This window comes from Python bivittatus, unplaced genomic scaffold (genome assembly GCF_059951505.1).
Source record: "Python bivittatus isolate LINGU-HERP-01145 unplaced genomic scaffold, Pbiv_v1 ctg000480_np1212, whole genome shotgun sequence".
Classification (NCBI taxonomy): Eukaryota; Metazoa; Chordata; class Lepidosauria; order Squamata; family Pythonidae; genus Python; species Python bivittatus.
This window is the reverse complement of record NW_028277075.1, coordinates 23,777,968-23,804,227: the sequence shown is the minus strand read 5'-3', so window position 1 is coordinate 23,804,227 and position 26,260 is coordinate 23,777,968. Positions and strand designations below refer to the sequence as shown.

At 39.7% G+C, this 26,260-nt stretch overlaps 1 protein-coding gene across 2 annotated transcripts in view; it reads right to left on the bottom strand.

Annotated features, from left to right (window-relative positions):
* BAHD1 (bromo adjacent homology domain containing 1) overlaps positions 1 to 26,260 on the bottom strand; it is a 67,601-nt gene that overhangs the window by 17,687 nt on the left and 23,654 nt on the right. For both annotated transcript variants that reach the window (XM_088145458.1, XM_088145459.1), the window contains exons 2-4: positions 15,317 to 16,963; positions 6,540 to 6,901; positions 2,125 to 2,284 (exon numbers count right to left, since the gene is read on the bottom strand). In XM_088145458.1, the coding sequence (XP_088001584.1) occupies positions 2,125 to 2,284; positions 6,540 to 6,901; positions 15,317 to 16,946 (2,152 nt within the window). In that variant the 5' untranslated portion in view covers positions 16,947 to 16,963. The remainder of the gene's footprint in view (positions 1 to 2,124; positions 2,285 to 6,539; positions 6,902 to 15,316; positions 16,964 to 26,260) is intronic.

Below are 26,260 nucleotides of genomic sequence, written 5' to 3'. Positions count from 1 at the left end.
TCTACATCTATAAGCAATCTGCTCATTAAGTGGCAAGCGCAATCTCTGTGTTAGAAAATCGTTCAGGTTCTATCAAAGCTTGGAGGCAAGGAGAGTTGTATGACAAATGAGTCCTCTCAAGTGGGGCAGCTGAATGAGGTCCAAAAGCAGACATATATGACATAGACCATCAGTCTCAAAGAGGGACTTCATACTGAAGATTTTTTTTTTTTTAACTGGGAAAATCACCAGACAAATATCTGGAATAGGAGATTCGCTATCTTGCCTGAAATAGTAAAAAAATGGCATGAGGTCAGCACACAGGTTGAGTCTGAAACCATCTGAGTGGTTAGTACTGAATATCCAATGTCATTAACTCTAAATATGAGAATGACTTTCTCCTATAAACATAGCCTGACATTTGGTGTTTTTCAAGCTTATTTAACAACCAATACAGCTTTCTATGACATGAGTCTCTCTTAGTCTTAGCAGACAAAAAAGAATGATTGTTGGTAGGGAACAATTTGCTAGCACGTTTTTTGAAGTGTGCCTTTCCTGCCATTGGCCTGTGAAGTCTAACATCTTCAGAGGACTTTCAAAAACTTGCCCCAGTGAAAGACCCAGGGAAGCAAGCAAAAATAATAAAACAACCTCTGAATCACTAAGGACATTTATGAGAAGGGAAGAATTCAGATGATGCTACAGTGGTCACAAGGAAACTAATGGAAGCAATGGAGAACATTCTCAGATGTGGACTGGAGGATAAGCTTCCTAAGAAGTCACCTTTCTAGAAATTTCCATCACTGACTCTCTGAAGATTTATCACCCATGTGTGTGATACACAAAGAAGAGAGATCATGCCACCTCAATCTGCAGAAATGTCAGCCTGCTTTGCAACTGAAAGAGATGTTAATATGAACTGAGTGCCCCATGCAAACCTTCTAATTTTCCATTTGCCCCCAGCTTTACTAGGCCTGTTTGCATTTTTTTTAAAATATGGAAACAACTTTGAGGATCTATAAACATCATGAAGTGATTCAAATTCAGCACCACAAACTGCCTGCTTGTGTTGCATGTTAACAGAATGCTCCCCTCCCCCACATCCTCAGTCATGGAGATACAGGTACAGTCTAACTGGCTTCAACAAAAGCATTTTGAAAATGGCCTGTCTACTTTATCAATAATACTATTGATGGTGATGCCTAGCCACTAGCCCAACTGGAAAGGAACAGCCTATATCCCCAAATTAGTTTTATTTCTTATTTCCGTTTCTATAGCAGCACGGCCTTCATTTAGTACTATGGCAATCAAGCAAACGGAAATCAAGTTATCTTCCATTTCCCAGATTACAAACTACAGAGAATGTTAGCCTAATTAGAGGTTCAAGACATTCGGGCTGTGGTAAAATCTTTTGGGAGCTGCTGTTGCTAAGATGTCAACTTGGCAAAATTGGTGCAACTGTTTCCAGGGTGCGCATCCCCAATTATCAGACTGAACCAATGTCTAGAAGCTGAAGTTCTTAGGAAATAAAGTGATCTGAGGGGTCACCATTTTTGAAAAGCTTAAAAAATGATTCCACTTTTTTTTTGTTTTTGATGATGTATGGGTGACTACTGACCAATTGGATGCAATTATCTGCTGTAAGAGACACAGACATTTTTGCCCCGTACGAAATCTAATTCAGGGACAGTCAGGTTGGTTATTCTTGCCTTCATTTCAGAGGAGAAGCCTCTGGGTGCCTTTAATTTTAGTACTAAGGCACCTACTTGCCAACTTAAAAAAGAGCCTTACAGATCATGCAAATGAAAGAAAGTTCCAGAGATTGCCAACTGGCCTTCTAGGTTAATTTAACTTCCCATCTTGGATTTTCCTGACCTAAGCTTGCAGGGTATTACCATCATGGATACAGTTAGCTTGTCTGAATCATTTAGATGCCTTTTACATTCTAGGGATTTTTGTTACACTGAGCATGTGGTAGACTGGTTCACAGGGAATGATATGCAGGATGATTTTCAGACACCCCCCACCCCCAGCTCCACAGATCTTTTATAAACAAATACATTGTTACATAGCTAACATCCATCATACAGCTGGCCATCTCACCTTGACAGCCTGTACAAGGGACATAGGTTTTGTGCTTAATACCTGTTTTGGGGTCTTCCCACAGGGCAGATATCTTAGCCACATAAGGCATTGATTTCTTCCTTGGCCCTGATTTCAGAAGAACTGTATCCCGAACCCGAATGATTTCTCCATCTCTCTCCACAGCCTGGTAGCTCTTACGAACAGCTGGTTCTGGCTCATTCTACAAATATTGACAAGAGAGAGCGCCAAGAAAAGGAGTGAGTCTGCAAAAACAATACTGAGAAACAGACACCAGCAGCCTCCACTAATCCACCTACGCCAAGTAGACAGCTTCCTGCCAAAAAAGGGTGTGCGTCTTTACTGCTAAAGAGTCTGTGGAGAAGACGGATCATACAAAACAGCAGGATGCATCTCTCTTCCCAGCGGGTTAATTTCAGAAGCAAAACATGCTGCTCAAATGAAAGGTAATGATTACTAAACCAGAGAAGAAGAAATATTCAAGTCACTTTACGTAGTTCAGATTCATTTTAAGGACAAAGGCTGAGCAAAAGGTGAGCTTCTTCATGCCTGGCTCTGTGGGAGACTGCAGGGCTAATGCCCCCATTAAAAGAATCCATTTTAACTTCTCTGGTGTAGAAATCAATATTGGGTGTCCACTGATACTGAATTGCTCTTGGCTGCAAAGATGTTAAAAGTTAAAAGGACAATGCCCAGTATACTTTTTAAATCCCTAAAGCAAGTTCACAAGCTGTGCATTGAAACATATGTTTTGCCATGTGAGAATTGCTGTCAGATATTTGTCCCGCTGTAGGCACTGTAAACCACACATCTTATGTGTGGACATATGTGGATATTCCCATATATTTTTGTGCTATTATATATCTTTGCCCACACACAAAGTAAAGATCTGTACAGAAATGTGTGTTATATTTAGAAATTTCAAAATGGAAAAATTGATACCAATTCTAGCAATATTATGTACTTAAATGCACACTTTTATATAGATTTATCCATAGATAGCAGTTTTCCCTCTCTCACTGCTATTGTACATTTCTAATATGTTCCATGTGTTACCAGAAAAAAGTATGTTATACTTTATTTCCTGTGCTTTTAGAATTCCTCTGAAAATAAGTTTTTAGAATGTTTACAATGGTGTGGCCACAAAATAAAATGGAATTGCTGAAAGAAATCTGTAAGAAATATATCTATTTGTAAGCTACCAATCCTGGTATTCAAAGCAATAAGATCTGGAGTAAAAATGATGCTCAAAGTAAGAATCAAATCCTGGAAGGGGTTCAGTCTCAAACTGGAGGAAGTATCCTGAAAGACATTTGTCTTAAGATTTATGTCAATGACACTTTCTCCAAATCACTCCCACATAGCCTCCAGGCAGGCACTGGTATAAAACACTGATGAGACATCTAATAGACCAGGAGGGGTACACTCCCCACCACTGAAGTTCCAGCAGAGATCATCAGCCTCTTCAACCAATGCCATTTCTGTCCCATGATCAGGTATGAATCCTGATGGAAAGAATCCAGATAATCCATTTCATCTAGGAATCTCTTGTTGATTTCCCACCACACTCTTGCACAAGGAAAGAGATCAGAAACTGAGTAAGAGCTGTCTGAACAGGAGAGAATGTACTACCACCTTCTTTAAGGCAGGTGGCATTATGCTTTCCCTGAAATGATCTCCTGGAGCCAGTTGCTTACATCTCCCTAAGCCATTCAAATAAGCCAGGAGGGACATGGATTCAGCCTGTAGGAGGCAGATTTCAGATTACAGAGGACTCAGTCTACTTCCTTGGGCTCCATGATATCAAATGTATCCCAAGTAGCAACGCCAAACAATGCCTCGCTCTCTGAAATGGACTCTCCCCATCCGGCATCCAAACCAGAGCAGATACAAGTTATTTTATCTGCAAGGAAACTCTCAAATTCATCCAGTGTGTCTGCAGAGGTTTTGTTCCACCCATCCTTTCCTAAAAGATTCTGGATCACTCTGAACACGGCTGATGGGCAGAATCAACAGACATCATAATTGCAGAGAAGAACTGACGCTTTGCTGTTTTTATTGCCACTGTGTGGACTCAAACATGAGATTTTACCAAAGTTTGGTTGTGGTTTCTGGTTTTCTGCTACAGTCACTCTAAGCATCTTTTCAGTCACTTCACTTCCCTCAACTTTTCAGAAAACCAAGAAACTGCCTGGGACAGCGACTGGACAAAAGCCTCACAGCTTATTACTGTGGCCTGACCGGTGCATTCATCTACTACCATGTTATGAACAGATGCAGTCTTATTCTGTGCAGACCTGGCATTTACTGACAGAAGTTGGATACCAAAGCACCCAATAATCCAGCCACATCTATAGCACTATAATGTATAAAAACTGGCCACGAGGTGCCAAAAACAAGAATATTTAACAAGAATGGTAATGTTATTACTGGAATGTGAACTCTTTTTAAGGAGGTAGAAGTCTTTCTTCCACATTGGGATGATTTCATTCTAATATGATCCCAGTAATAATTATAACCTGATTGTATATTGTAAACCTGCCCATAGGGAGCTTAGATGAGCCTAGAGGTCACCTGTTACTTACCAGCAATTCTCACAACTAAAGTCTGCAAATGAAGAGAATCTGAATTGAAAAAAGACTGCAAGGGATGAATTTCAGAAGAAAGAAAGAAACATAAATAGAAAGCACACTGAATACAGGTAGTCCTTGGCCTACAACTGTTCGTTCAGCGACCGTTTGAAGTTATGATGGCGCTGAATGAATGGTGGTTTTGACTGGTCCTCAGAGTTCCAGCCATCTCAGCACCCCTGTGGTCACGTGATCGCGATCTGGGCGCTTGGCAACCAGCTTGCACTTACGACTGGTTGGAATGCCCTGTGATCATGTGATCACTATTTGTGACCTTCTCTGCTGGCTTCCCCAGAAAGTCAATGGGGAAGCTGGCTGGGAAGGTCACAAGTCATTGGGGTAAGTCTCCCCCACTCACGCACCCTTGCACACCTTCCCCCACCTGCACCTGCTGTGCACCCTCATGCATCCTCCCTGACCTGCATCACGCCTCTCACATGCCCTCTCGCACCCCCCCAACCTTTCTCCACACACCCCCTTGCTCACTCCCCACCCAGAAGCAGCCACTTACCTACCTGCTGGCTTGGGATTTGCAATTTCCTGCCAGCTTCCCCACTGACTTTGGTTGTGGGAAGCCGGAAGGAAGCTGCCTTGCCTAACGACTGCAGGATTAAGCTAATGACGCAACTGGGACTGCAGGGTTTGCGGTTAAGTAATTTGATTGCACTTTATGACTGCATTGCTTAGCGATGGAAATTCCAGTCCCAATTTGCTGTCATAAGTCGAGGACTACCTCTAAGTGATTTTAAGGAATACCTTGTTCTACAGGGTTTTACTGTAGAGAAGCACTTGCCTCTAGTGGCAGACTATAGGACTCCATTAAAGTGCATCAAATGGTCAATTATTTAGGGGATTGCAACTAACATATCTTAGGCCATGGTGAGCCTGAGTTAGAGCTTGAATATATCTCCAATGTCAAGTTTGGTGGCAAAATGGCTGAATACTAGTGGTGCAATATTAGGATGTTTTTCAGATTTTTGGAGGATTTAAAGGATGAGAACAATTTGCCTCCAGCTCCCATTCTTACTTTTAAATTTCCCAAACCCCCAAAAACTAGTTTAAAAAGGGCCATTTTTCCATTCTGCATTCTCCATTCCTATCTATACAACCCACAAAGCAAACAAACAAACAGTTGGAAAAAATATCCATTTTTTTCTGGTCACATCAGCAAGCGGCCTTCTGAAGCCTTTCAGAAGTTGCTCACCTGTGTCTTGCACTAATTCTTTTTGTAAAGATTAATTGCGGACAATCACCAAAACTTAGGAAGTTCCAATATTAGGACTGTTATACTTTTGCCTAGAGAAGACGGCTAATGTTTAAAGACTTGGTTGTGAACAGCACTCAGAAAGAGACACTTCCTTAAGAGCAAGTGTAGTATACTTTATTTCACCACCTAATATTTATTTCTCCTGTTCAAATACATAATCTCTAGACTTCCAGTTTAATTTCATTTTTAACGAATCTATTATTTTTTTCTGATCTTTTTAAAAAAGGTCATTTAAATATCTTCTAGAGAAGTATTCCAATATATTTCTCAAAGAAAGTATACTTTAAAAATTATCAGAGCAAGAATTTCAATTCAAAGGCAAGCTAATGACTAGCCTCTTTGCCTTGCTATCTTTCCTGAGAAACTGCTACAAGGCATTCTGGTCCTGTTGCAAACCAGATCTCAGATAGCTAAGACTTGGATTGCAATGATGGTGCAACCTAATTTGTTTGCTTCTTTACCTAAACTGCTTTCCTTCTTTACCTTACACTGCTTCTTTATTTTTTAATTTCATTCTTGGCTCTGCCTGCTAACAGAAAAATCATTTGCAGAATGCTTACCACAACATAGACGGCCTTCTCAGATGCCGCTCCAATGGGTATCCAGCCATTTGTGGCTCTCCTCCGGTTGATGCGTTGCTGCTTGGGATGCAGGTGACTTCCAACTGTTTTGCTGTCAGACACGTGCAAGCAGCTAGTAGAATTCCGGAGGCCAGATTTAGAGCCGCTGGGTGGTTTGGAGCTCTGTGGGCATTCACGGGCCATAGTCTGGGGCTCTGAGTTTGGCGTTTGTAAGTGAGGAACAGGTTCTGCAGCGGGTGGCACACTGGGTACCGGACATCCTGAGAGAGGATGGGCAGGTGAAACGGGATGTCCTGCCACTGGGATTGTGAGGCTCAGCTGGTCCAGGGACTTGCAGCTATCTACAAGATGAGCAAGAGGTGAACAAGTAATATAAGATTTTGCTTTTCAGAGCAAGACTCAATCTTTCATGATTGCTGGCACAGTTCCCAAGAGAAAGATTGCAAAGCACCATTTAGCAATGACCATATTATTGCTTGAACTCAGGTGTTATGCTTGAGAATTACCAGAACGGACATTAAAGTAATCTTTTGGCCATATGAAATATGAGGTGTTCTTGCTCAGTCTGCTTCCAACCTCACAATTAACTTAGCATTCTTAGTATACAAAACACATGACATCTATAACTATACCAAATGATCAGATCTTATCTGCAGTCTTGAGAATCAAGACATCATTTTCCTTGAATTTCTCCTTCACAAAATAAAAACTTATTTGCAGTTCTAATGCTACAACTGATGAATAGGAAAAAGAAAAAAATGCATAAGCAGTTTTGATTAAACCTTCCTATGTACTGTACTTATCAAAAGTGTCTGGTGCTCACCTCCCTAGTACCTACACAGTTATTGCCCATGTTTCACGAGTCCCTGAGGGAATTATTAGCCCATATTTCACATCTGAGAAAATATTATGCTTTCTATATCTCCATATCTTCCTCCTCCACAAAAAGTCTGCAACTAGGAGCAAATAGATTTGTTTGAAAATGTCTTATTCAGACTGTCAATCATTCATAAAATCCGTAAGTTTTTGAAATACAAATCATTAGAGGTGTGTAAAATGTTTTAAATTCAAATCTTTCTGAAACACTCTGTCTCAGATTACAAGTATCAAAACAAGGTGTTTCAAAACACCTCCAAAATGACTAAAATACCTTGTTTCAAAAGCAAAAAAAAAAAAAAAAAGATTTTAACTTGAAAGAAGAGTTTTGAATTCAAAATGGAGTGTTTCAAATTGAAACATTTTACACACCACTATAGAGCATGCCGTCAATTCCTGCCACACCAGTGAAATGGCTGGGCCATATTTCTGTTTAATTAACACTGGGATAAGTCTTCCAATTTTCTTCCTGACAGTATGCATGATTGTAAGAATAATCAAATAGTTTCAGCATCTCAAGAAAAATGAGAGCAGGGGAACGATGGAACTGGGAATCAAAACAGTTCAGTAGGGCTGTGCAGAGATCTGGATTTAAAGGGGAAAAGGTGATTTGGACTGTACATGAAGTTACACGTCTCACCTGTTGCACCTGTTTAAAATAATGGCTTCTTTTCCTGTGCTCATGCAACTTAGGAAGAGACATGTTTGACTTAAGGAGATGCCAATAAGTGGGACATGCACCTCTATGTGAACTCTGAATCACCATTTTCTTTCAAATCTGGATCACTGCACAGCCCTATTGTTTAGCAGCTGCTGAGGAAATAGTTGCTGATGCAGTGCTAATGAAGGATATCTTCACTTAAACAGTTAAAGTAAAACTTCATGCTTGACATTGGCCATGATTTTCAAGAACTTATAGTGGCCTGAAGTCTGCAAACTACTTCAGGTATCTTTAGAATAAGAATTATGCATCTTAACGCAAAGATTCTGAATGGCAAGAATCAGCATGGATAGAAAGTGGCTTACACCTGACCAATTCCACAAGAAGCACCCTTCACCCTGAAGTATAAAATATTTCCACATGAGCAAAGATATTACTACTCATAAAAATCAATAATGCCTCATGTAACCTCTAGAAAGTGAGGAAGCTCATTGACACGCAAGCCGTGACAAAACCAGGCCTCTGCTACGAACACAGAAAATCCCTGAAATCCTGACAACTTAAAAAAAAAAAAGAATATTGCCACTGATTTTGATCTAAAGAGCATAGCATGTCTGAGATGTTTTACTGAGACAGAAGGCCATGAAACTATTACTCTGTCCATAGGGGGAGCAGCATTAACAAATAATAATACTGCTGCCACAGTTGCACAAATAAGGGCAGCCAATAAATATGACAAGAACATTTAGTGATCCAACTGTTAGAGGTGCAAACACCATTCCGGGATCCTCTCAAGTTCCTGGACTGAGCAGGCTCTCCCTTGTTATGCTAAAAATTGTAATCCCCAAAGCCTACATAATATCTCAAGCCAGGGAATGGTCTATAGAGAGCTAAGAAAGGGGTACTTCATATATCTCAAATACAGATGAAGGGGAAATGGATTCAGTCAACATTTTTAGATGAACTTACCCAATCTGCACCTGTCAAACTTTCAAGTGAATTTGAATTTGTCTGTAGAACAAAACCCACTGTGCAAAAATACCAGTTTGTAACAAGTAGGAAACAGTATGTAGGACAATGTGTAATACTAGGAAAAAGGTGCTTGTGAAAAATACACAGGTTTCTGTCACAACTTCAAACTGGTTTGTTGCTAGAAGGACCCATAATTCAGGGAGGGAAAGTGAGGGGATCACTTTCTGCTTGTGATCCAACTCAGATGGAATTTCCCCAGCTACTAGTTGTAGGAAGCTGGAGGCAGGGCTTCCAATGATTGATAAACAGAGAGACCAGTATCTCTGGTCTGCACAAATCACTCAACTACCACTTGAACCTTTTGCGCTATGATGGAAAGAATGACACCACTCTTCTTCATTTAGCAAGTTCATCTTCTGTCTAGGAAAGGATTCACTGAATAGGCTACAAACATGCCTCCACATTATTCAGAACATTAAACATGATCTTCTCAGTTCTGAATACTAAGCTACAGCCAACCAAGTCTCTGAAATGCAGCACAGCACTGCCTAATCTGTAGAGCTAACACTCTTTTAATTTTACAAATGAATTATATGGCCATTAACTCTTCAGTGCAAGACAGGATTTTGGGAAATCTATAAATCCGCAGATAAATAACAGATGTTTAGTCACACAGTCTTTATTCATATGCTGCTTTTTGAATGGCAGCATCCTTCTGCAAAATGAATAAGTCATAATACCCATTTTGTCCCACAGTCCTAGTTTAAACATTGCTTTAAATCCTCCAGCAGTTTAATTGAATTAGTTATCCTTTCCTGCAATCTTAAAATTGTTCTCACAGCATGGTTGCACACAGCCAGAAAATGATGTCCACAGAGGTACCTGCCATTTTGAGGGGAAGAAATTATACCTCTTTATCAACTAATTGTCTAAATAACAGTTATTAGAATTTTATAGTCCTGTAGCGTTTATACTGGAGATACTGGTATGGAATTTTCCAACATAGCAAATAAGAGAAGTGAGAAGTTAAATAGTTGGGATTAGGATTCTATACACAAGCAACAAAAGAGGTAAAATAACACATCGCTGGAACCCACTTATACAGACATCACAAGTGTTTTTTGAATAGGATTACATATGAATTTGGCTCTATAGAAGTCAGTCTACTGTTCTCCTATGGCACAGTAGGCTCTTCTCTAACACCTTCCTTAGCCTTTCTACCCAAATGCCTTTACTCTGCAAGTGCATAGCATATTTTCAGATGCTTTTGGGCTGAGGCCACACTCTAAAAAATAGGGCTGAACAAAAACTAACTAAGTTGAATTTAACTTTAAATTAGTTAAATACAGCAAATATGATTACTCACCATGCATTTAATAACTCTTTCCCCTTAAAATCTACAATTTGGCAATAAATTTGGATAGACTCTAGGGGTTATAATAGTTGGTTCCAAGACTGATAGAGATTCAGGCTGGTTGTACAAACAGCCACTTCCAAGCTTTTCTGTTATCAGTGAAAAGACCTGCCTCTCTGTCACATCACAGGAAGGCTGTAAAAAATAAAAAGGTTTCTAGCCTAATGTATTGCGGATAAGTTGGCTCTAAATGGGAAAGAGTTCAGTTGCTGAAATGTTTGTAATCCCAGCATTTCTACTCAGATTCTAATCAGATACTCAGATTCTACTCAGAAACTTCTATCTGAAACTCTGGAGCCCCACTACTAGTCATGTGGACCATAGCTAGATGGATTAATAGCTTGGCTCAGGATAAGATAGCTTCTTATATTCCTTAGTTTAAAGTTGGTAATGTAAATGCTTATGATTCTACCAAGCAACTGAAAAACAAAGACATTTATCTCCCATCTAATAGAGAACATGATTTTACTCAATAATTATCACCAGTCTTGCACTTGGTTGAGATTTACTTTTTTGGTGGGGAAGGGTGCTGGGCAGGGAAGTTAGATTATTTTAATGTTTAAAGGAATTGTTACGATATGACAGAAAGCAATTCTAATGTAGTTTGGCAGGGTTATGAACTTTTTAAAAAAGTAAACAATCTTTTTTTGGCTGAGGGGAGTAAAATAGGAAGCATGTCAATACTGAAAGCATTATAAAATACTTAGAAGAATTCTTTGAAAGTTGTAGCTAAGATATATTCAGGGTTGGGAGGTGGCAGGGAGGTGCTTTTGAGCCAATCTTGAATCCTGGTGATTGCCTAGAAAAGTCCCTGCAGTTTTCTTGGCAAGATTCCTGGAAATGGTTTGCCACTGTCTTCTTCCTAGGGCTAAGAGAGTTGTCCAGCTGATTTCATGCCTAAGGCAGGACTAGACCTCAGTCACCCAGTTTCTAGCCTGGTGCCTTAACCACTACACCAAACTGGCACTTATATTTATTATAAATAAATTCATATTCATTATAAATAAATATATTTTGAGGTGTATAAAAATCAGTACTGAATAAGAAATGAAAGGGGTTGATCTCAGAAAGTTACAAGAACATAAAAGGCCATCCTGTAAAAGGTGTGTGTAAATGGAATTTAAATTCAACCAAGAGCAATTCCAGCTGAAGGCAGAGCAGGCCAGCTGAGAAGACCTGAGTACAGGGAGTCAAGAGGAACAAGTGGACAAAACAGCACTGGAGCCTTTTATTTTATTTGACACTAAAGATAAAATCTCCCTTGAGTTCAACTCAACTCTCAGTGACTACACGGAGACATTCATGCTGCTTTTGTGGTAACAATATGGCACTGGTTTGCCATTGTCTTCTTTCTGGATTTTCTTAAAATTTAAAAGACTAATTTACAGTCCTGAGATTAACTGGTGGTCCCTTATCCAAGAACTAACAAGGACTGAATCTGGTTAGCTTTCTCAAGATCTGCCAAGATTATCTAGACATGGCCATCTGCTCTGATTACCATTATTTAAGAACATTAGATTCTACTCTAAAGACTTTACAGATCATGTGTTCTGAGTAATGAGAATGCCTCTCATTCTCACGAGGTTCTAAGAGATCCTTCAAAATCTGCTCTTCAAATTGAAGGGACCTAGGTACCTAGTATCTAGTGATACCTAAGCAATCTGAAAAATTATATAATCCCTACATTTGAAGAAGCCTCTGACTAACTTTCTCCAACCTGGTGCCCTCATGGTCTGCTGGACTTCAACTTCAATGACCCCTGTGAATTCTGAGAGTTGAAGAACAAGCTCTTTGGACCACAGCAGGTTGGAAACAGCTGAAATAGGCTCTTCAAGCAAGAATCCTTAGATCCCAGCCATAATCTGTAATTGAGACTTGAAAATGACTACTTGCTTAGCAATCTGTGAAGAGGAGCACACACAAGAGAAGCTTTCAAAGAAGTTTTCTTCTTTTTCACTTACGTTAAGTATGTGTGGGTAGCTGGGCTAGTAACATCTGTGTATTTATTTTTAAGGCTTCCTCGTCATTCTTTCCTGTTTCTTTTTTGTAAACAAGCAATTTGCTTCTTAGTACACAAAAAAGAAAAAGAGGATATGGGGTACTACATTCACACACATATTAAGTCAAGATTTGTGTTGACTATGGTTTGCTTAAAAGGCAGAAAAGGTCAGATTTGCAGGCCAAAAAAATAATTATGGCTTGTTTGGCCAATTCCCATTTCCCCCCCATTTCTGTCACCAACAGGGAAATAATAATAATAATAATAATAATAATAATAATAATAATAATAATATACCAATGGAAATGAGCCAGAATTCTGAGTTCAAACATAACAAAAGTGACTATTAATGCAGCCCAGGATTTGCAATTCAAGGGCAAGCCATGGATTTAAGTTGTAGCTTGTTGCTAAAAATTAACTATAATTTCTTTCTCACCATGTCCAACTAAAAACAAGGTACCTTATATTTTAGCTTTATATTGGAACACATCTTGCAGCATCTTACAGTTCAGGAACAACAGATACAAGTGCCCAATATGTTCACCACTTAGTCATGTGACTGCCCTTCTTTAACCAAAAAGAAAAGGGAACTTTGTAGACCAATGAATGGCCACATTGGAATCCTGCCCAGCCTTTTTTGCTGTAGCATGATGTTTTTTACAAACAGTCCAGAAATGGCACCCTTAGGAGGTTTAATGTACTGGGAATACATTTCAAGAATTCCTGGGTGCCAGAATCAATTTTGGAGGCCCTAAACTTTGGCAGGGATTAAGGAAAAGTGTTAAGTTTCCTAGATACCCACCCCTGCTCACTTAAACAATGAGAACAAAATGCTTCCCTGAATAGCATTTCTGTTGCTTCTTTCGAGTGTTGGGATAGGCCAGCTTGCAAAGCCAAAATGATCACAAATTGGAAAAACAAAGGGTCAATATATGCACTATGCATTTATTTCCGTGCTAGCACGAGCAGTGTAAGCACTTGCCAAGAGAAGCCCTCAAAGTAGAAACCTGACACTGAATGTGCAGGCATTCTTGAAAAGGGAGCTTATGCTGTGTCGGCTATACAACTTAAGCCTTTCCAATGAGCATTAATAAAGGTAACAATCCGAACTGGAAAGAGTATTTGACTTTAGCAGTAGTTCCTGGCCATATATTCAGCAGTCTGACTGCTGCAGAGTTGTGCACAGAAAGGGAACAGGGATGTTCCTTCCACTGTGGCTGACAGCATGTAGTTACTGAAGGCAGCTGAACCATGACATGAGATATGTAGAAATAAAAGACTTTTTTTTAGTGGAGTTAAGGAAGTTGAATGAATGTTGAAAGGAAAACTAAGCAGTCATGTTTAAACTGATCGTGTCTAGCGCTGACGGACAGCAAATCTTCCTTGTAAAAGTCTGCACAGCGGGTGCCACTGTTGTAGAATGAGATATTTATATTTGGAGAACTATTTAGCTCAGGGAAAGGTAACCTGTGAGCTATACATGGCCCACAAATACCAGAATCCCCAGCATTATATTGCAGAAATGTGGGGCAAATCACCCAAAACTGGTAGTGCAGTTTTCGGTAAGAAATACAAACATAAAGAAATGTGGTAAGCCTTCAGAGAGGTTTAAGTACATTTTAAAGAATTAGACCCTCCCACAGATTAAAAAAAAAAAAACTGGAAGAAATTATCTTACCCGTTTATGTGACATTGTGACATCCCTACCTCACCCACCCCTGTAGCCTCTGACCGCTAAAAATAACACAAAATCAATCAATAGTGCCAACCCCAGCAACAAAAAGGTTGCTCTTCCGGATTTAAATTAACTGATTTGTTTGAATAGGCCAGTCTTCCCACACATGGTGCTCTCCAGATATTGGATCATCAATTCTGAGAATTCCCAGGAAGTATCTGCCATTAAGGGCTCCCTATTGAGAAGGATAGAAAAGACTGAAAAATCCCACATTCTAAGCATCCACATCTTCCTTCCTTCTACAGTAGCCTCCTCAATCTGTCAACTTCCAGAGCTGTTAGGACTGTAATTCCCCAAATTCCTAGCCAATCTCACCCTAGCTGCACAGTGCCAGGTTGGGAAAAACAGTACACTACTCATCCAATGAGTATCTCTATCCATATTATATTACGAGTAACATTAATTAGCCATGTCATGCTCACAGCTTTAGTCAGAAACAGAGAAATATAGGAAAGTCAAGCAGTGCTATTTCCCTTGTGCTATCCTACTTCTTGCATTCTTTTGCAACTTCTGCCTTTTTTCTGCCTTTGGTGCCTGCTTGAGGAAACCAAGTACAGGCCAAACACTAGGTATGGATCACAACTCGAACAAGACATCCCATTAACTGAAGCGTTTTATATTTTAGACTACTCAACTTACAGCTGAATTATCCAAACCTTAAGTGGAATCTCAATATTAGCAACCAGCAAGTTTTGCCAGCCTTTTACTGATGGGGTGAATATAAGCATCAAATGGAGACGTGTTTGTAAGAAACATCTCACGTGCAAACCTGATACAGCACAGAAGATCTCTGAAAGGAGCAACTGGGCTATGTGCAACCAAGAAGATGCAACTGACATCTTTTGGCATGAGATTCCATGGGGGGAGCTCTTCTGATTCCAACCTCTACCTTTGCCTCTGAATAAAAATGAGCTAACCCACATGGATTTTTTACTTCAGGTACAAAGAAGCTGAAGGCCAGCACAGTATCCCAGCATCCAATCATTCAGGCAATGTAAGCATACCATCAACCAGCAACAAGGAAATAAATAACTTTGTTCAAAGACTCATTGCCGTAAATATTAGCATTTTTAACAAAAGGAGGTGGTTACAGACTTACCTGCTGCAAAAGGCATCTTATAAGGGTAGCCATTCCGCCCTGTATGCACACTACCAATTCTGCTTTCTGGTACATGCATAACTCCACAAAGGCTGAAGCTGTTAATTGCTGGTCCCTCTCCACAACAATATGGAGAGCTACACCAATGAAATGGCTGAAACGAGGGGTCAGACGGTAAGGAACCTGGAGATACCAAAAGCCCCTCACAACCCGTTGCCTGCGACAACTCATCCTTCGGATATATCGAGCAATGAGTATAACTATTGTATCCGCTTTGGCCATAATAAACATAAAATCCATTCAATGGCGTCAAGTCAGACGATTCAAAGAGACAGCCACAATCTGGATGATTGCCTGGCACAGGCAAAGGATGGAACTGAGGTACTGGGAAGGAAGGCTGATGAAATTCCTGCTTGGGGGTAGGAGATTTCTCTCCAGGTCTTCCATATTCAGGCTTCATGGAAGCTTGCCCACCCATTAGCAAAGGCAGTCTGTGGTAGAAACCCTCTGTGCCTTCAGAAGAGTTAGGCAATGGTTTGTAACTGATGGATTCTGTTTTCCCATAGATTCTAGGAGAATCCTGATGACCTACTTTTCTAAATGCACCCTCAGGGATTCCTTGCCAGCTACGCTGACCCTCTGTTTTGACAGAGGATATTTCCTTTTTGGATTTAACACAATTTTTTCCATTGACTTTGGCCCACTTGAGTTTTGATTTGGAACTGTGTCCTTCCATCTTGCTTTCTCCAGTTGATTTACTTCTGGGCTTTAATGGTTGGTCTTTCTCATGGGTCAGTTTCAGAAAAGCTGCAGCATTGAGACTGGCCAATCTCTTTGGGGCAGGATGGTAGGAAATTCCCTTGTCCTCCCGTCTTTTCCCTTCAAAGACACCATCCAGGGACTGGTTGTAAGGAGCACACTTCTGACTTGATTTAGTCTGGTTCTTTCCCTTCACCGTTTTAGTGGTTCGTTTTTCCGTCAAGGGCCATGGGCCCTGAGCTTTGCAACATATACTATTAGTGCAACAAATCCCACTGATTTGGGGGGAATCTTTTCGAAAACGCCTGCCAGATAATAAGTTGTCATCCCGTTCAAAGAGCAGGTTGTTCACCGCCTCAGCATTCAGGGAGGCTAGCCTTCGTTTTCTGGGCTCCGAGAGGCAGGCATTGTGCCCTTCCTCCTCAGCCCCAAGGCATGATATCTGGCATTTGCCTATAGAAGAGTCTTGTTTCCCTGCTCCCGCTACCTGAACTTGTTCTGGAAGGCAGGAAGGTCTGAAGTCATCTATGCAACTGGAAAGACCTCTTTTCATCCCACTTGGAGTCTCCTCCGACAGTGATCCAGCTACATCCTCTAGCCTTGTGAGTAGCACAGAGCAGGTTTTTTTGTCCACAGAGGAGCTGAGGCGTTTCCTCAAGGGATATGTCTTTCGGAGTTCCTGCAAATTCCTGCTTTTAGTTGTGCTGGCAAATCTAGTCTGGCAGTTCTGCCCTTCAGTGCCATTTCCATGCTTGCTGCCCTCTGCCTCAGTCCTATCCATTCTCTCACCGTCAATCGGTGACAAAGCTTGGCCAGCAAAACCAGCTGAGTGTTTCAGAAGCAAGAGCTGTTTCTTCCGGGCATGCGTCATAGGATCAATGTCCACCCCTGAGAACAAAGAGGAAAATGCCTTAATATCAATGGTAGAGAAATGCTTCCTCACACAACGCACCAATTGATACTTAGGATATATGTGCCCTGCACAAAATATGGACCTTTGGGGGCAAGAGATAGGGGTTTTAACCAAATTAGGATTTCAACTATACTAAAAACATGTCTTCATTTCAAACCAGCAGAACTTGATAGTTACATCTGGCTAAAGACCAACCTAAACCTTCGTTCTTTACTCAGAAGCATGCTACTCTACACTACTACACTACATTACACTACACTAATTCCAGAAAATACTAATCTACCTCACCATCTTCTGTAAGGATGATTCCCATCAGGATTATCCAGTTATAGGATTTCTCTCACATAACTAGGGAAGTCAATTTTTGTGAGAAAAGAACAGAATTCCCTCCCCCACTACCCCCATTTTAATGATTCATCAGCAAAAGCAACTAGTTTGTTGCCACCTACTTTAACATTTTCACATATCCTGAAGTATTTATATTTTAAATAAAATCCTATTAAAAAGCTCTAAAATATGTTTGCAATATATCTGATCTTCATCTGCATAAAAGGCATTCAAAAGAAAGAGAGAACTGATGACCAGGACTGGAGAAAATGTGACAAGTCTCTCTGAAATCCCTGCATACAGAAGACCACATCCCGGCCAGGGTGAGAAACAGGTCTGCAGAGGATGGTAGCTCTTAGCCAACAAAGAGAATGGCCATACAGAGTTATGAAGGCAGGCTTGGAAACCAGGATGAACAACATTCAGAAATATTGATCATCCCTCACACTGCTTTTGGACCACATATTAGTAATACACATATGTGGGACCAGCATATAATATTTTTAATGGACATACTAGCAAGAAAAATAAGGAAACACCCTCCCACACACAGATGCAACTGACTGGTCAGGTTATCAGAGATGCATTAGGCAATTACAATTTTACAGCTTTAAGTGTAAGAGCTAGAATTTATTCTAGCAACATTTAGTTTTCATTACATACAATGAGTTTCACTCAACACTATACATCCAGAATAGTGTATTTTGTCGTCTAAAAAGATACATTTTTCAAAAAGGTTGAGCAGCTGTCCCCTTCTTCTGTTAAAGACATCCACACCAAGGTAGCATCATTTAAGATTTCTGCTTGCCATACATTTGATTCCCCCAATCCCAATTCCAAACTTCCACACAGAGATTTTCCTAGGGCTTCAAGTTTATGGCTCTACTTCTACAAACTAAAAATCCTGGTCACTCACAACAACCTCATCTTTCGTCTCTAGATATTTTGAACCCATTTCAGCTCTCATTCTGTGCTTAGGAATTATTATTACTCCAGTGTGTCTACAGCCCAAGGACAATGTAATGTAACTTCATTTCCAAATTATTTTGGTTTCAACTTTTTCTAGTCCATTTCATGCCCAGCCCAGGAAAATTCTACATTTGTTTCCAGCCCACCTCTGATTTTTCACAGTCCAAAAGAACTCTTGGGAGAAGAGAAAGGCCTTGTTTTGTAGACACAAAATAGCTATGCAATCATTTATTACTGAAAAGTGACAAATGAGGGCACCCTCCACTTCAAACCCATCTAGGCCGGCCAACTGGCCGCCCGACTGGCCATCCATCCATCCATCCATCCATCCATCTCACTCATTTCTGATTTTTTTGCAGTTATGAAGTATCGATGTGGCACTGAAAATACATGGGCTCATGAACAGTGGGTCAAAACCTCTTTAGGCCCTTTGCAAAATTCTGTGAATTAGGCAGCAAGAACATAATACAAGCTTTATCAGGGAGCATTCCAGAATGTGTCAGTATCCCTACCAGACTGGAGGAGCACATATAGATAGATTTGCCTGTTTTTAAACTTTAAAATATATGGAAAGGTTTCAGTCCTTTCCCCCAGAATCTACAATGGGAAAAAAACGCAGGAACTGTAACTACTCTCTTCTCTTTGGGTGGGCAGCTACAGGGAATTCTGCTAACCCCACTTTTATTTTTTCGAGGAACAGAAATGAACAGGTCTCAGGCTGCATCTAATGTGCAGTTACTCTTCAGTCAGCAACCAAAGCATCCACATTTATCAACTGAAAAATAGAACGGAGCCCTCTATTGCATCAAGGAAAATGTCCAAATTTTTATTTTTCTTTTCAATGGAAGCATACAGGGGCCACCAAGGGTCAGCATTTATTATCTTAAAGTTTTTTAGCCCTGTAAAAAGAAAAACCTCTGTGTGGGAGGAAACAATTCAAACCGTGGCCAAGAGAATCAATACCATATTTAGAGTGCCCTGAGGGAGTAAACCACAACCGAAACATATCTGTTCCTTCCCTTCCCTTCCCTTTTGCAGGACTTGTAGAAGAACCTCTCAGACTAGCCAAGCAACAAGATTACTGCTTATATTTTACCTGTGAAAGGACTAGGCTGTCCCCAAGCCTCTGTCAATGATCTGATGATAATTTCCAGGAGGGCCAACAAGTTGTATAAAGAACAAAGACAACTTCTTTTGTTAATTTTATTTGGCTGATATTGACACATCACCCATTTTTAGTGACTTTCAGTTCAGCTGTTTAAAACTAGCTGCAATAATTAAAGCTGTTGAGGGAATGAGAATATTCATGCAATTTGTACTACGATTTCCTTAATCTTAAATATCTGATGAAGCAAGTACAGCCCCTCCCTCATCTACATTCTTCTACTTCTACCAATTTGACAGGCTGTGTCTCCAGTATGTCAGTGGAAATTAAATTAACTACAAAGAGTACCACCTTTTAATAATATACATGTGCAAACCTTGATATATCATACTACAAACTAAAGACTCCAAAACAGTCTCCCTCATCCTTGTATTATCCAGAAGTTTTAGACTGCACCTATCAAGATTCTACTTTAATAAAATATCTGTCTTGTTCTGAATCTGGCAATTCTCGTGCATAGTAGTGTGCAAGTGTTAAAGATGAAATAGTACAACTGATTGATCCCTTGAAACCCCAAACCAGGATGTCCAACTTTTTTGGTGACTGAGGTTGGCTGATGAGTAGCATACACACAAGCAAGACTAAAACAAAGATTTAATTTAAGATTGCTTAATTAAATTTAAATAATCGGATACATTAAATACAGCTATTCTCTCTTAAGATACAATCTGAGTTTTGGAGAAGCTCTGTGTATTGCAACCAAGACTCCGGGAGCTGCCTGTAGCTCTGAGCTTCAGATTGAGCACCTTTATTTTACAGTATAGATCAAAGGATCAAAGTCCATTTGAAGAAGAATATGTTGGGGAGCTCTACTCACAGCAGAATCTAAGAATGACCAAGCACAATCACTCTACTGAAATGTATCAGCAGCAGACCTGAAGTTTCATTTTTACTCTTAGTCCAGAGCTCTCAACGGAATTCCTCTCTCCAGTTAATTAAAATTTTGTTTTGAAAATTAAGTTAAAGAAGCAGTGTCAAACATAGATGCCCTTACTCCCAAAGGCTGTTCCTACAACCATCCCATTTTAATTGCACAAAGCACTGAGTAAGCAGCGTGTTTGCCTCACTTTCCAACCAAGGCTGTGAAAAAGTACCATGTCTGAACTGGGCACTGCTGAAATATGCAGAAGACAGACTGCTCACCTCTTTCTTTTTAAAAAGGAAATAAAAGAGAAGTGTTGAGAGGATCTGGTGATCTCTGTAGCTATCTCATAATCACTGGAGTAACTGCTGGCAAACTTTTTCAGTCAAACCAAAACTGCAAGAATATCTGAAGTAAGCAGTAGCTCCCCTCCAGCCCTAAATGCCAGCCCCTGTTGAAAACTACAGCTGCAAACATATGGATATCTTGAATCTCTGTGGATGTATGCTCCATCCTAGCAATTATATTGCTGTCAAGCAATCACACTCCACAGTAAATTACAGGACACACTATACTGTTATCAAAACCAATGCTTGCCTTAGCTGGAATGTCTGATTTCTGGACTACGAGGCAAGCACTGAAAAAATGAGCCAGCAGTTACAGCCACAACATGGACAGAAGCCTCCGGCGATAGGCTTGCACTTTTCCTTATGACATTTTTTTAATTGCATGCACTGTGGAGTATTACATTGCTTGCAAGTCTTAATTTTTGACTATGTAAGCAGCACTATGAATTGTGCAGTAGGAGCATGTCATAGACAAGAACAATAGCATATTTTCACTGATAACATGAAATAATTATTCCAACTAGAACAAAACTGTCCCTGAGGTTTAACAATATGCAATAGAATTATACTGAAGCATCTGAGGTACATCTATGAATATAACTAGATATCTATGAGGCTGAATAAGCACAAACTTGCTTCCTTAGGGGGAAATCATGGCTTAGTTGTACAGGACACCTGGTATAAAAGCAATGCCCAGAAGAAACTACATTTTTCAGTATTAATATAATCTATGACATAAATGAATTAAAGGAAAACACTGGAATAATTTACATTAGAAGAGATTTCAAAATTAGCTCATTACTTTACTACTGGATTCTCCCTTTAAGATTCTAGAAGTCTTGAGAGACCCTGTTCCAGGTGAAACTTCTGATGCCTTCCATGCAAAATGGTAACACTCTCAGTCACTTCAACTGACTCTTTTTCAAATATTTAAACTCGTCTCAAATCAAGAACAATCAAGCTCTTTTGCCCTAAAAGCACCCAAAAGCAGTGAAGGGTCTATCAGGGCTGGCAAACTCAAGACACACAAACCACCTCTTCAACTGCAACTAGAAGATATGCAGGGTCAGGTAATATTCCCCTTTCCGCACACTGCACTCCATATAAGAACCAATCTCCCCCACCTATTTGCTGGGCTGTGGGAACCATGCATGGGCATGGCACAAACATGCTCCAGGCACACATCTTTGGAGGGCTTTGGGAAGGGTGATGTCCAGAGCGAGTTCAGTGTTGGCAGTGATCTTTATTTAAAAAAACATATAGTACATATTTTTCTTATGAAATGCTACTGAATCTTCAAAATGTTCTCTTATTTTGGATGGACTGAATTGTCTGCTCAGCTAAAAGCGTGCAAGAATCTAAGATGGTTAAAATTTTAGCAGGAACATGGGATTGGGGGTACAGTAGTGGTAGGGGATTGCCCATAAGCACTCTGACTCATAGCCTGTTTTCTCTTCTCCCACAGAGTTCTTAAGTTTCATTTCTCAGCACTACTTCCAAATTATCTTAATTAAAATAAATATTCCTGCTCATATTGTAAATGAATTTTTAAAATGTCTTCCTTCCCCTAACCTCTTTTTAAAACTCTTTATTGTGGCAAAAACTGAATGTATTAATTATTCAATATCTGTAGTTTCAATTTTTGCACATTTTTATTTTGGGAATACTACAAATGTTTAAAAATGGTATATAAATGTGTCTTGTACTTTATAGTTGATGTAAAAAGTGAGAAAGAACTCAATTTGCCGTGACACAACAGCAGTGATGGGAAACAACAATTTCCTTGGTAAAAGCATTTTGAATTGCCCCAAAAGGGAAGATCTAATAGCTGATTCAACATTGTTCAGATTCTATGATAGCACATTTAGTGTATTTTAAAATAAATGTCATATGTCTACCAGCTGTATTTCAATATCTGTCATGTTTATAAAAATATGTAAATTGTGTTCAAAAGCATCTAAAATATGCAAATTTTTAATCTGGTGCTGAGCAAGTCATTTCTTTTCACTACAGATGCCACAAGCAAAGTTGAAGAAAAAATAGCATTTCTAAATCAGGGGAAAAAAAGATAAAGATAATTTTTCCCAATTTCTACAGAAAAGGAGTCCCCTAATAAACTGGGGAACATATACATTCTCATTTTTAGACTATATATATTTGTACCTTTGAGTCAGTGTTGAGTCCTGGTGACTGCCTAGACTAGTCCCTACAGTTTTCTTGGCAAGATTTTCAGAAGTGGTTTGCCACTGCCTTCTTCCTAGGACAGACAGTGACCGGTCCAAGGTCATCCAGCTGGCTTCATGCCTAAGGAGTAACTAGAACTCACAGTCTCTCAGTTTCTAGCCTGGTACCATAACCACTGCACCAAACTGGCCTTAATTTTTAAACTATAAGTTAAACTTAAAACCAAATTCCATATCCTATAAACAGAAGGTAGCACTCACTTAAGTCTCATTAATTTCAGCGGAACGAAGTGCAACTAACTTGGCTTGTAAATTATGCAATCCAAATAGGTTGTTTTACAATGTGTTCATTTCCACTAATCATGAAGAAGTTCTAGTCAGAACACACTGCCTCTCTTCCATCTGATTACTGGAGAACCAGCATCCCCATTTCCTACAGACACATGATCAAATCTCCAGTTAAGATCCAGAAACCACTTAAAAGAAAACTAGAATTGCAAAAATTGAAGATTCTTGTATTGCTGTAATCTCTGCTTACATGGGATTTTAGGATCACATGCTCTCACCAGACAGGCCTGCCCAGGACTCAGCTTGGCCTAAGGCCTTTCCTTTGGATTGCTCTGCCTCACTTTGAACATCCCAGACTCCTTTGCTAGGTACTTATTTTGACAGGCAGACATTTTTAAAACATACCATCTAGGTTTCAGGATTTTGCTTTTCACTCTAAAAGTTTGTTATGTCCTTTCCTTCTGGAGAGTGGTTACATGTTTTTATGACTGTGCTTTGCTTAACAAAAGTCTGTTAACAACTGTGATATTTTGGCAATGAAAGTGCTATCCAGAAAGGAGGAAAAGGTATCAGCATGCTTGGGCAAACCCAAAGGCTTTGCAGAAATAGAAAAAAATTATAGGAAAAAAATCCAAACAGTTCAAGGAAACCCAATATAGACCATACATCTTTGTTAGCCCAGCTAGCTGATAGCACCCAGCCGAACGTGGCTGATCTCAAAAAGCTAGGTAATGGAATGGGAAGGCAAAAAAGGCAGTGCAGCCCGAAGGCATTTAAAACTGTAATGTTTTGCTGCAGGTGCTATTTATGGATGATGATGATGATGATGATGATGATAACAGAGACTATCCCTCAAGATTCCCCACCTAATGTTCTATGCAACATTGAGACCTGGTTAGAGCTACTTTATTGATTTGCCACCCTGCTCCTCAAGAACAAGCCTATAATAACATTTTGTGGGATTGGGGTGTGATCACATGAAATAATTTAGTTGCACAAGAGATGGTCAGAGCTCTCAAGGGCCATAATACTGTAAATTAGACTGCCAACATTCAAGAAAGAGAAAGACCTTTGGGACAAAAAGCAAGCTTGAAGTTGTCTCTCCTCAGTACTGTAAAAGTTTCTCTTGAGGGGCTAATTCATTCTACAAAATTGAGCAGCAGGGAAGTTGCCTCAGGGGAACTGTGGAGCCTCCCAGTTTTCCCTGTGCCTCTGGAAACTTCACTGCTTTGCTCCCAATGGTTAAATGAAGCCTGATACATTTCTTTCATCTTTATAACCTGCAAAAATACCTTCTCTACACATTATTCTTTTCCTCAGGTGGTCTTTGGAAATTGCATCTTTCCCAGAGCCTGAACACAAATTTTGCTGACTTTTTACTTTTTACTAGATTTAGATAAAAACTAGTTCCTTATCGTATAGATACTTCTATTCATAGTTAAGCAAATATGAATGGAAGACAGGAAGGTTAGAGAATGAAGAGGAAGAGATGAGGACATGGGAAATGGGATACCTATTTTGTTTGGAGCTTGTAACAAAACAAAAACAAAAAAAACCTGCTCAGAAATTTTCCTTGGAATGGTCAAATTGGCTGTATTCCACTGGAACCAAACTTGAAACAGCTCCAGTTTTTTGTTCTGACCTTCAAACAAATTTCTTGAAATATATGTATTTCGTTTTAAGCTTGTGATGGTCCAAACAGCCTGAAGTCTATATAGTTTTCTATGATGGAACAGTTGAAGCAATGGTATTCAAAGCAGCCAAGCTCTGTTCCAAGACCAGAAAAAACAACTGTGTAGGATACATCATTCTCCATTCCATTTTTGTACTAGATTAGGGATTTCAGGGGTCTTGCCCTAAAATCTTATGAAATCTTGATGTTTTAGCCCCAAATCTCACAAAATTTGGCATACCCATTCAAAATCTCTCACAGTATTTCAGGTAAGACTGAAATCTTGTGACATTTATGATCTCATATATGCATGAGAAACCTATATAAATAGATAAAATGTAGATTGTTATTGTACATATCTTTTTTCTTTTTTCATTAAATAAATAAAACTGCCACCACACATATATGTAACCGGCTCAAAAATCTTACTCATAGAATGCTCATCAATAGTTCCTTCTCACCAGGTGGAATGAAATATCAAATAAGGTGCTGCAACAATCAGTTCTGGCTCCTCTATTTTACAATGTTTTCATTAATGATTTGAATGAAAGAGTGGAAGGAATGCTTATCAAATTTGCACATAATACAAAATTGGGTGGCAGACCTAATACCCTAGATGACAGAAATAACATTCAAAATGATTCTGATTGAGAAATGAGCTGAGAATAACATAAGGACATTTAAAAGAGGCAAATTCAAAGTTCTTCACTTGGGAAACTAAAATTTCATGCACAAGTAGACTAAGAAGAGGAGGATTGTTATACAACCCACAATTCTTCTAATTCTAGAGGGAGGATGGTCCAAAGGACAGGTACCATGATTGAAAAACAATGCTTTCTAGCCTTAGTTCTACTCACTTCACAAAAATGCACCATCACAAGCACCTCCTTCCAGAGGACCCACTCAGACAGGTTGACACTGATTGAAGCAGGTGGTCTTGCAAGTACCGAGTCATGTAAGGCTTTATAAGTCAAAACCAAGCTCAATCAACTAGCAATTTATGGGAACTAATAACTTTATTTTTTTGTTGGTCTGACCCCATCTTGAGTATTGTGCCCAGTTCTGGGCATCATTCTTTTAGAAGGATGTATACAAAATGAAACCAATTCAGAGAAGAGTAGCAATGTTACTGGGGACCAGAAGCTCAGTAGAGAAAGCCCATTACTGCACACGCACAGAGAGTTTGACTTGATGGCTTTAAGGCCCCTTCCAAATGTATGATTCTAAATACCTACAGAACCACCTGTCTCCAATTGTTTCTACCCACACAGTAAGATTTGGCAATGTCAGCTTGTTCTAGATCTCATCAATGAAGCAGTGCCCTCTTATGGGGCCCCAGAGGCATGCCTCCTCTACCCTCTGGAACAGCATTTCCTCTGAAGCCTGCATGGACCCAACCCTGTTGTGATTTAGGAAAGCCTTGAAGACGTCACTTTTTCAGCAGCCCCTGGGGCAGGAT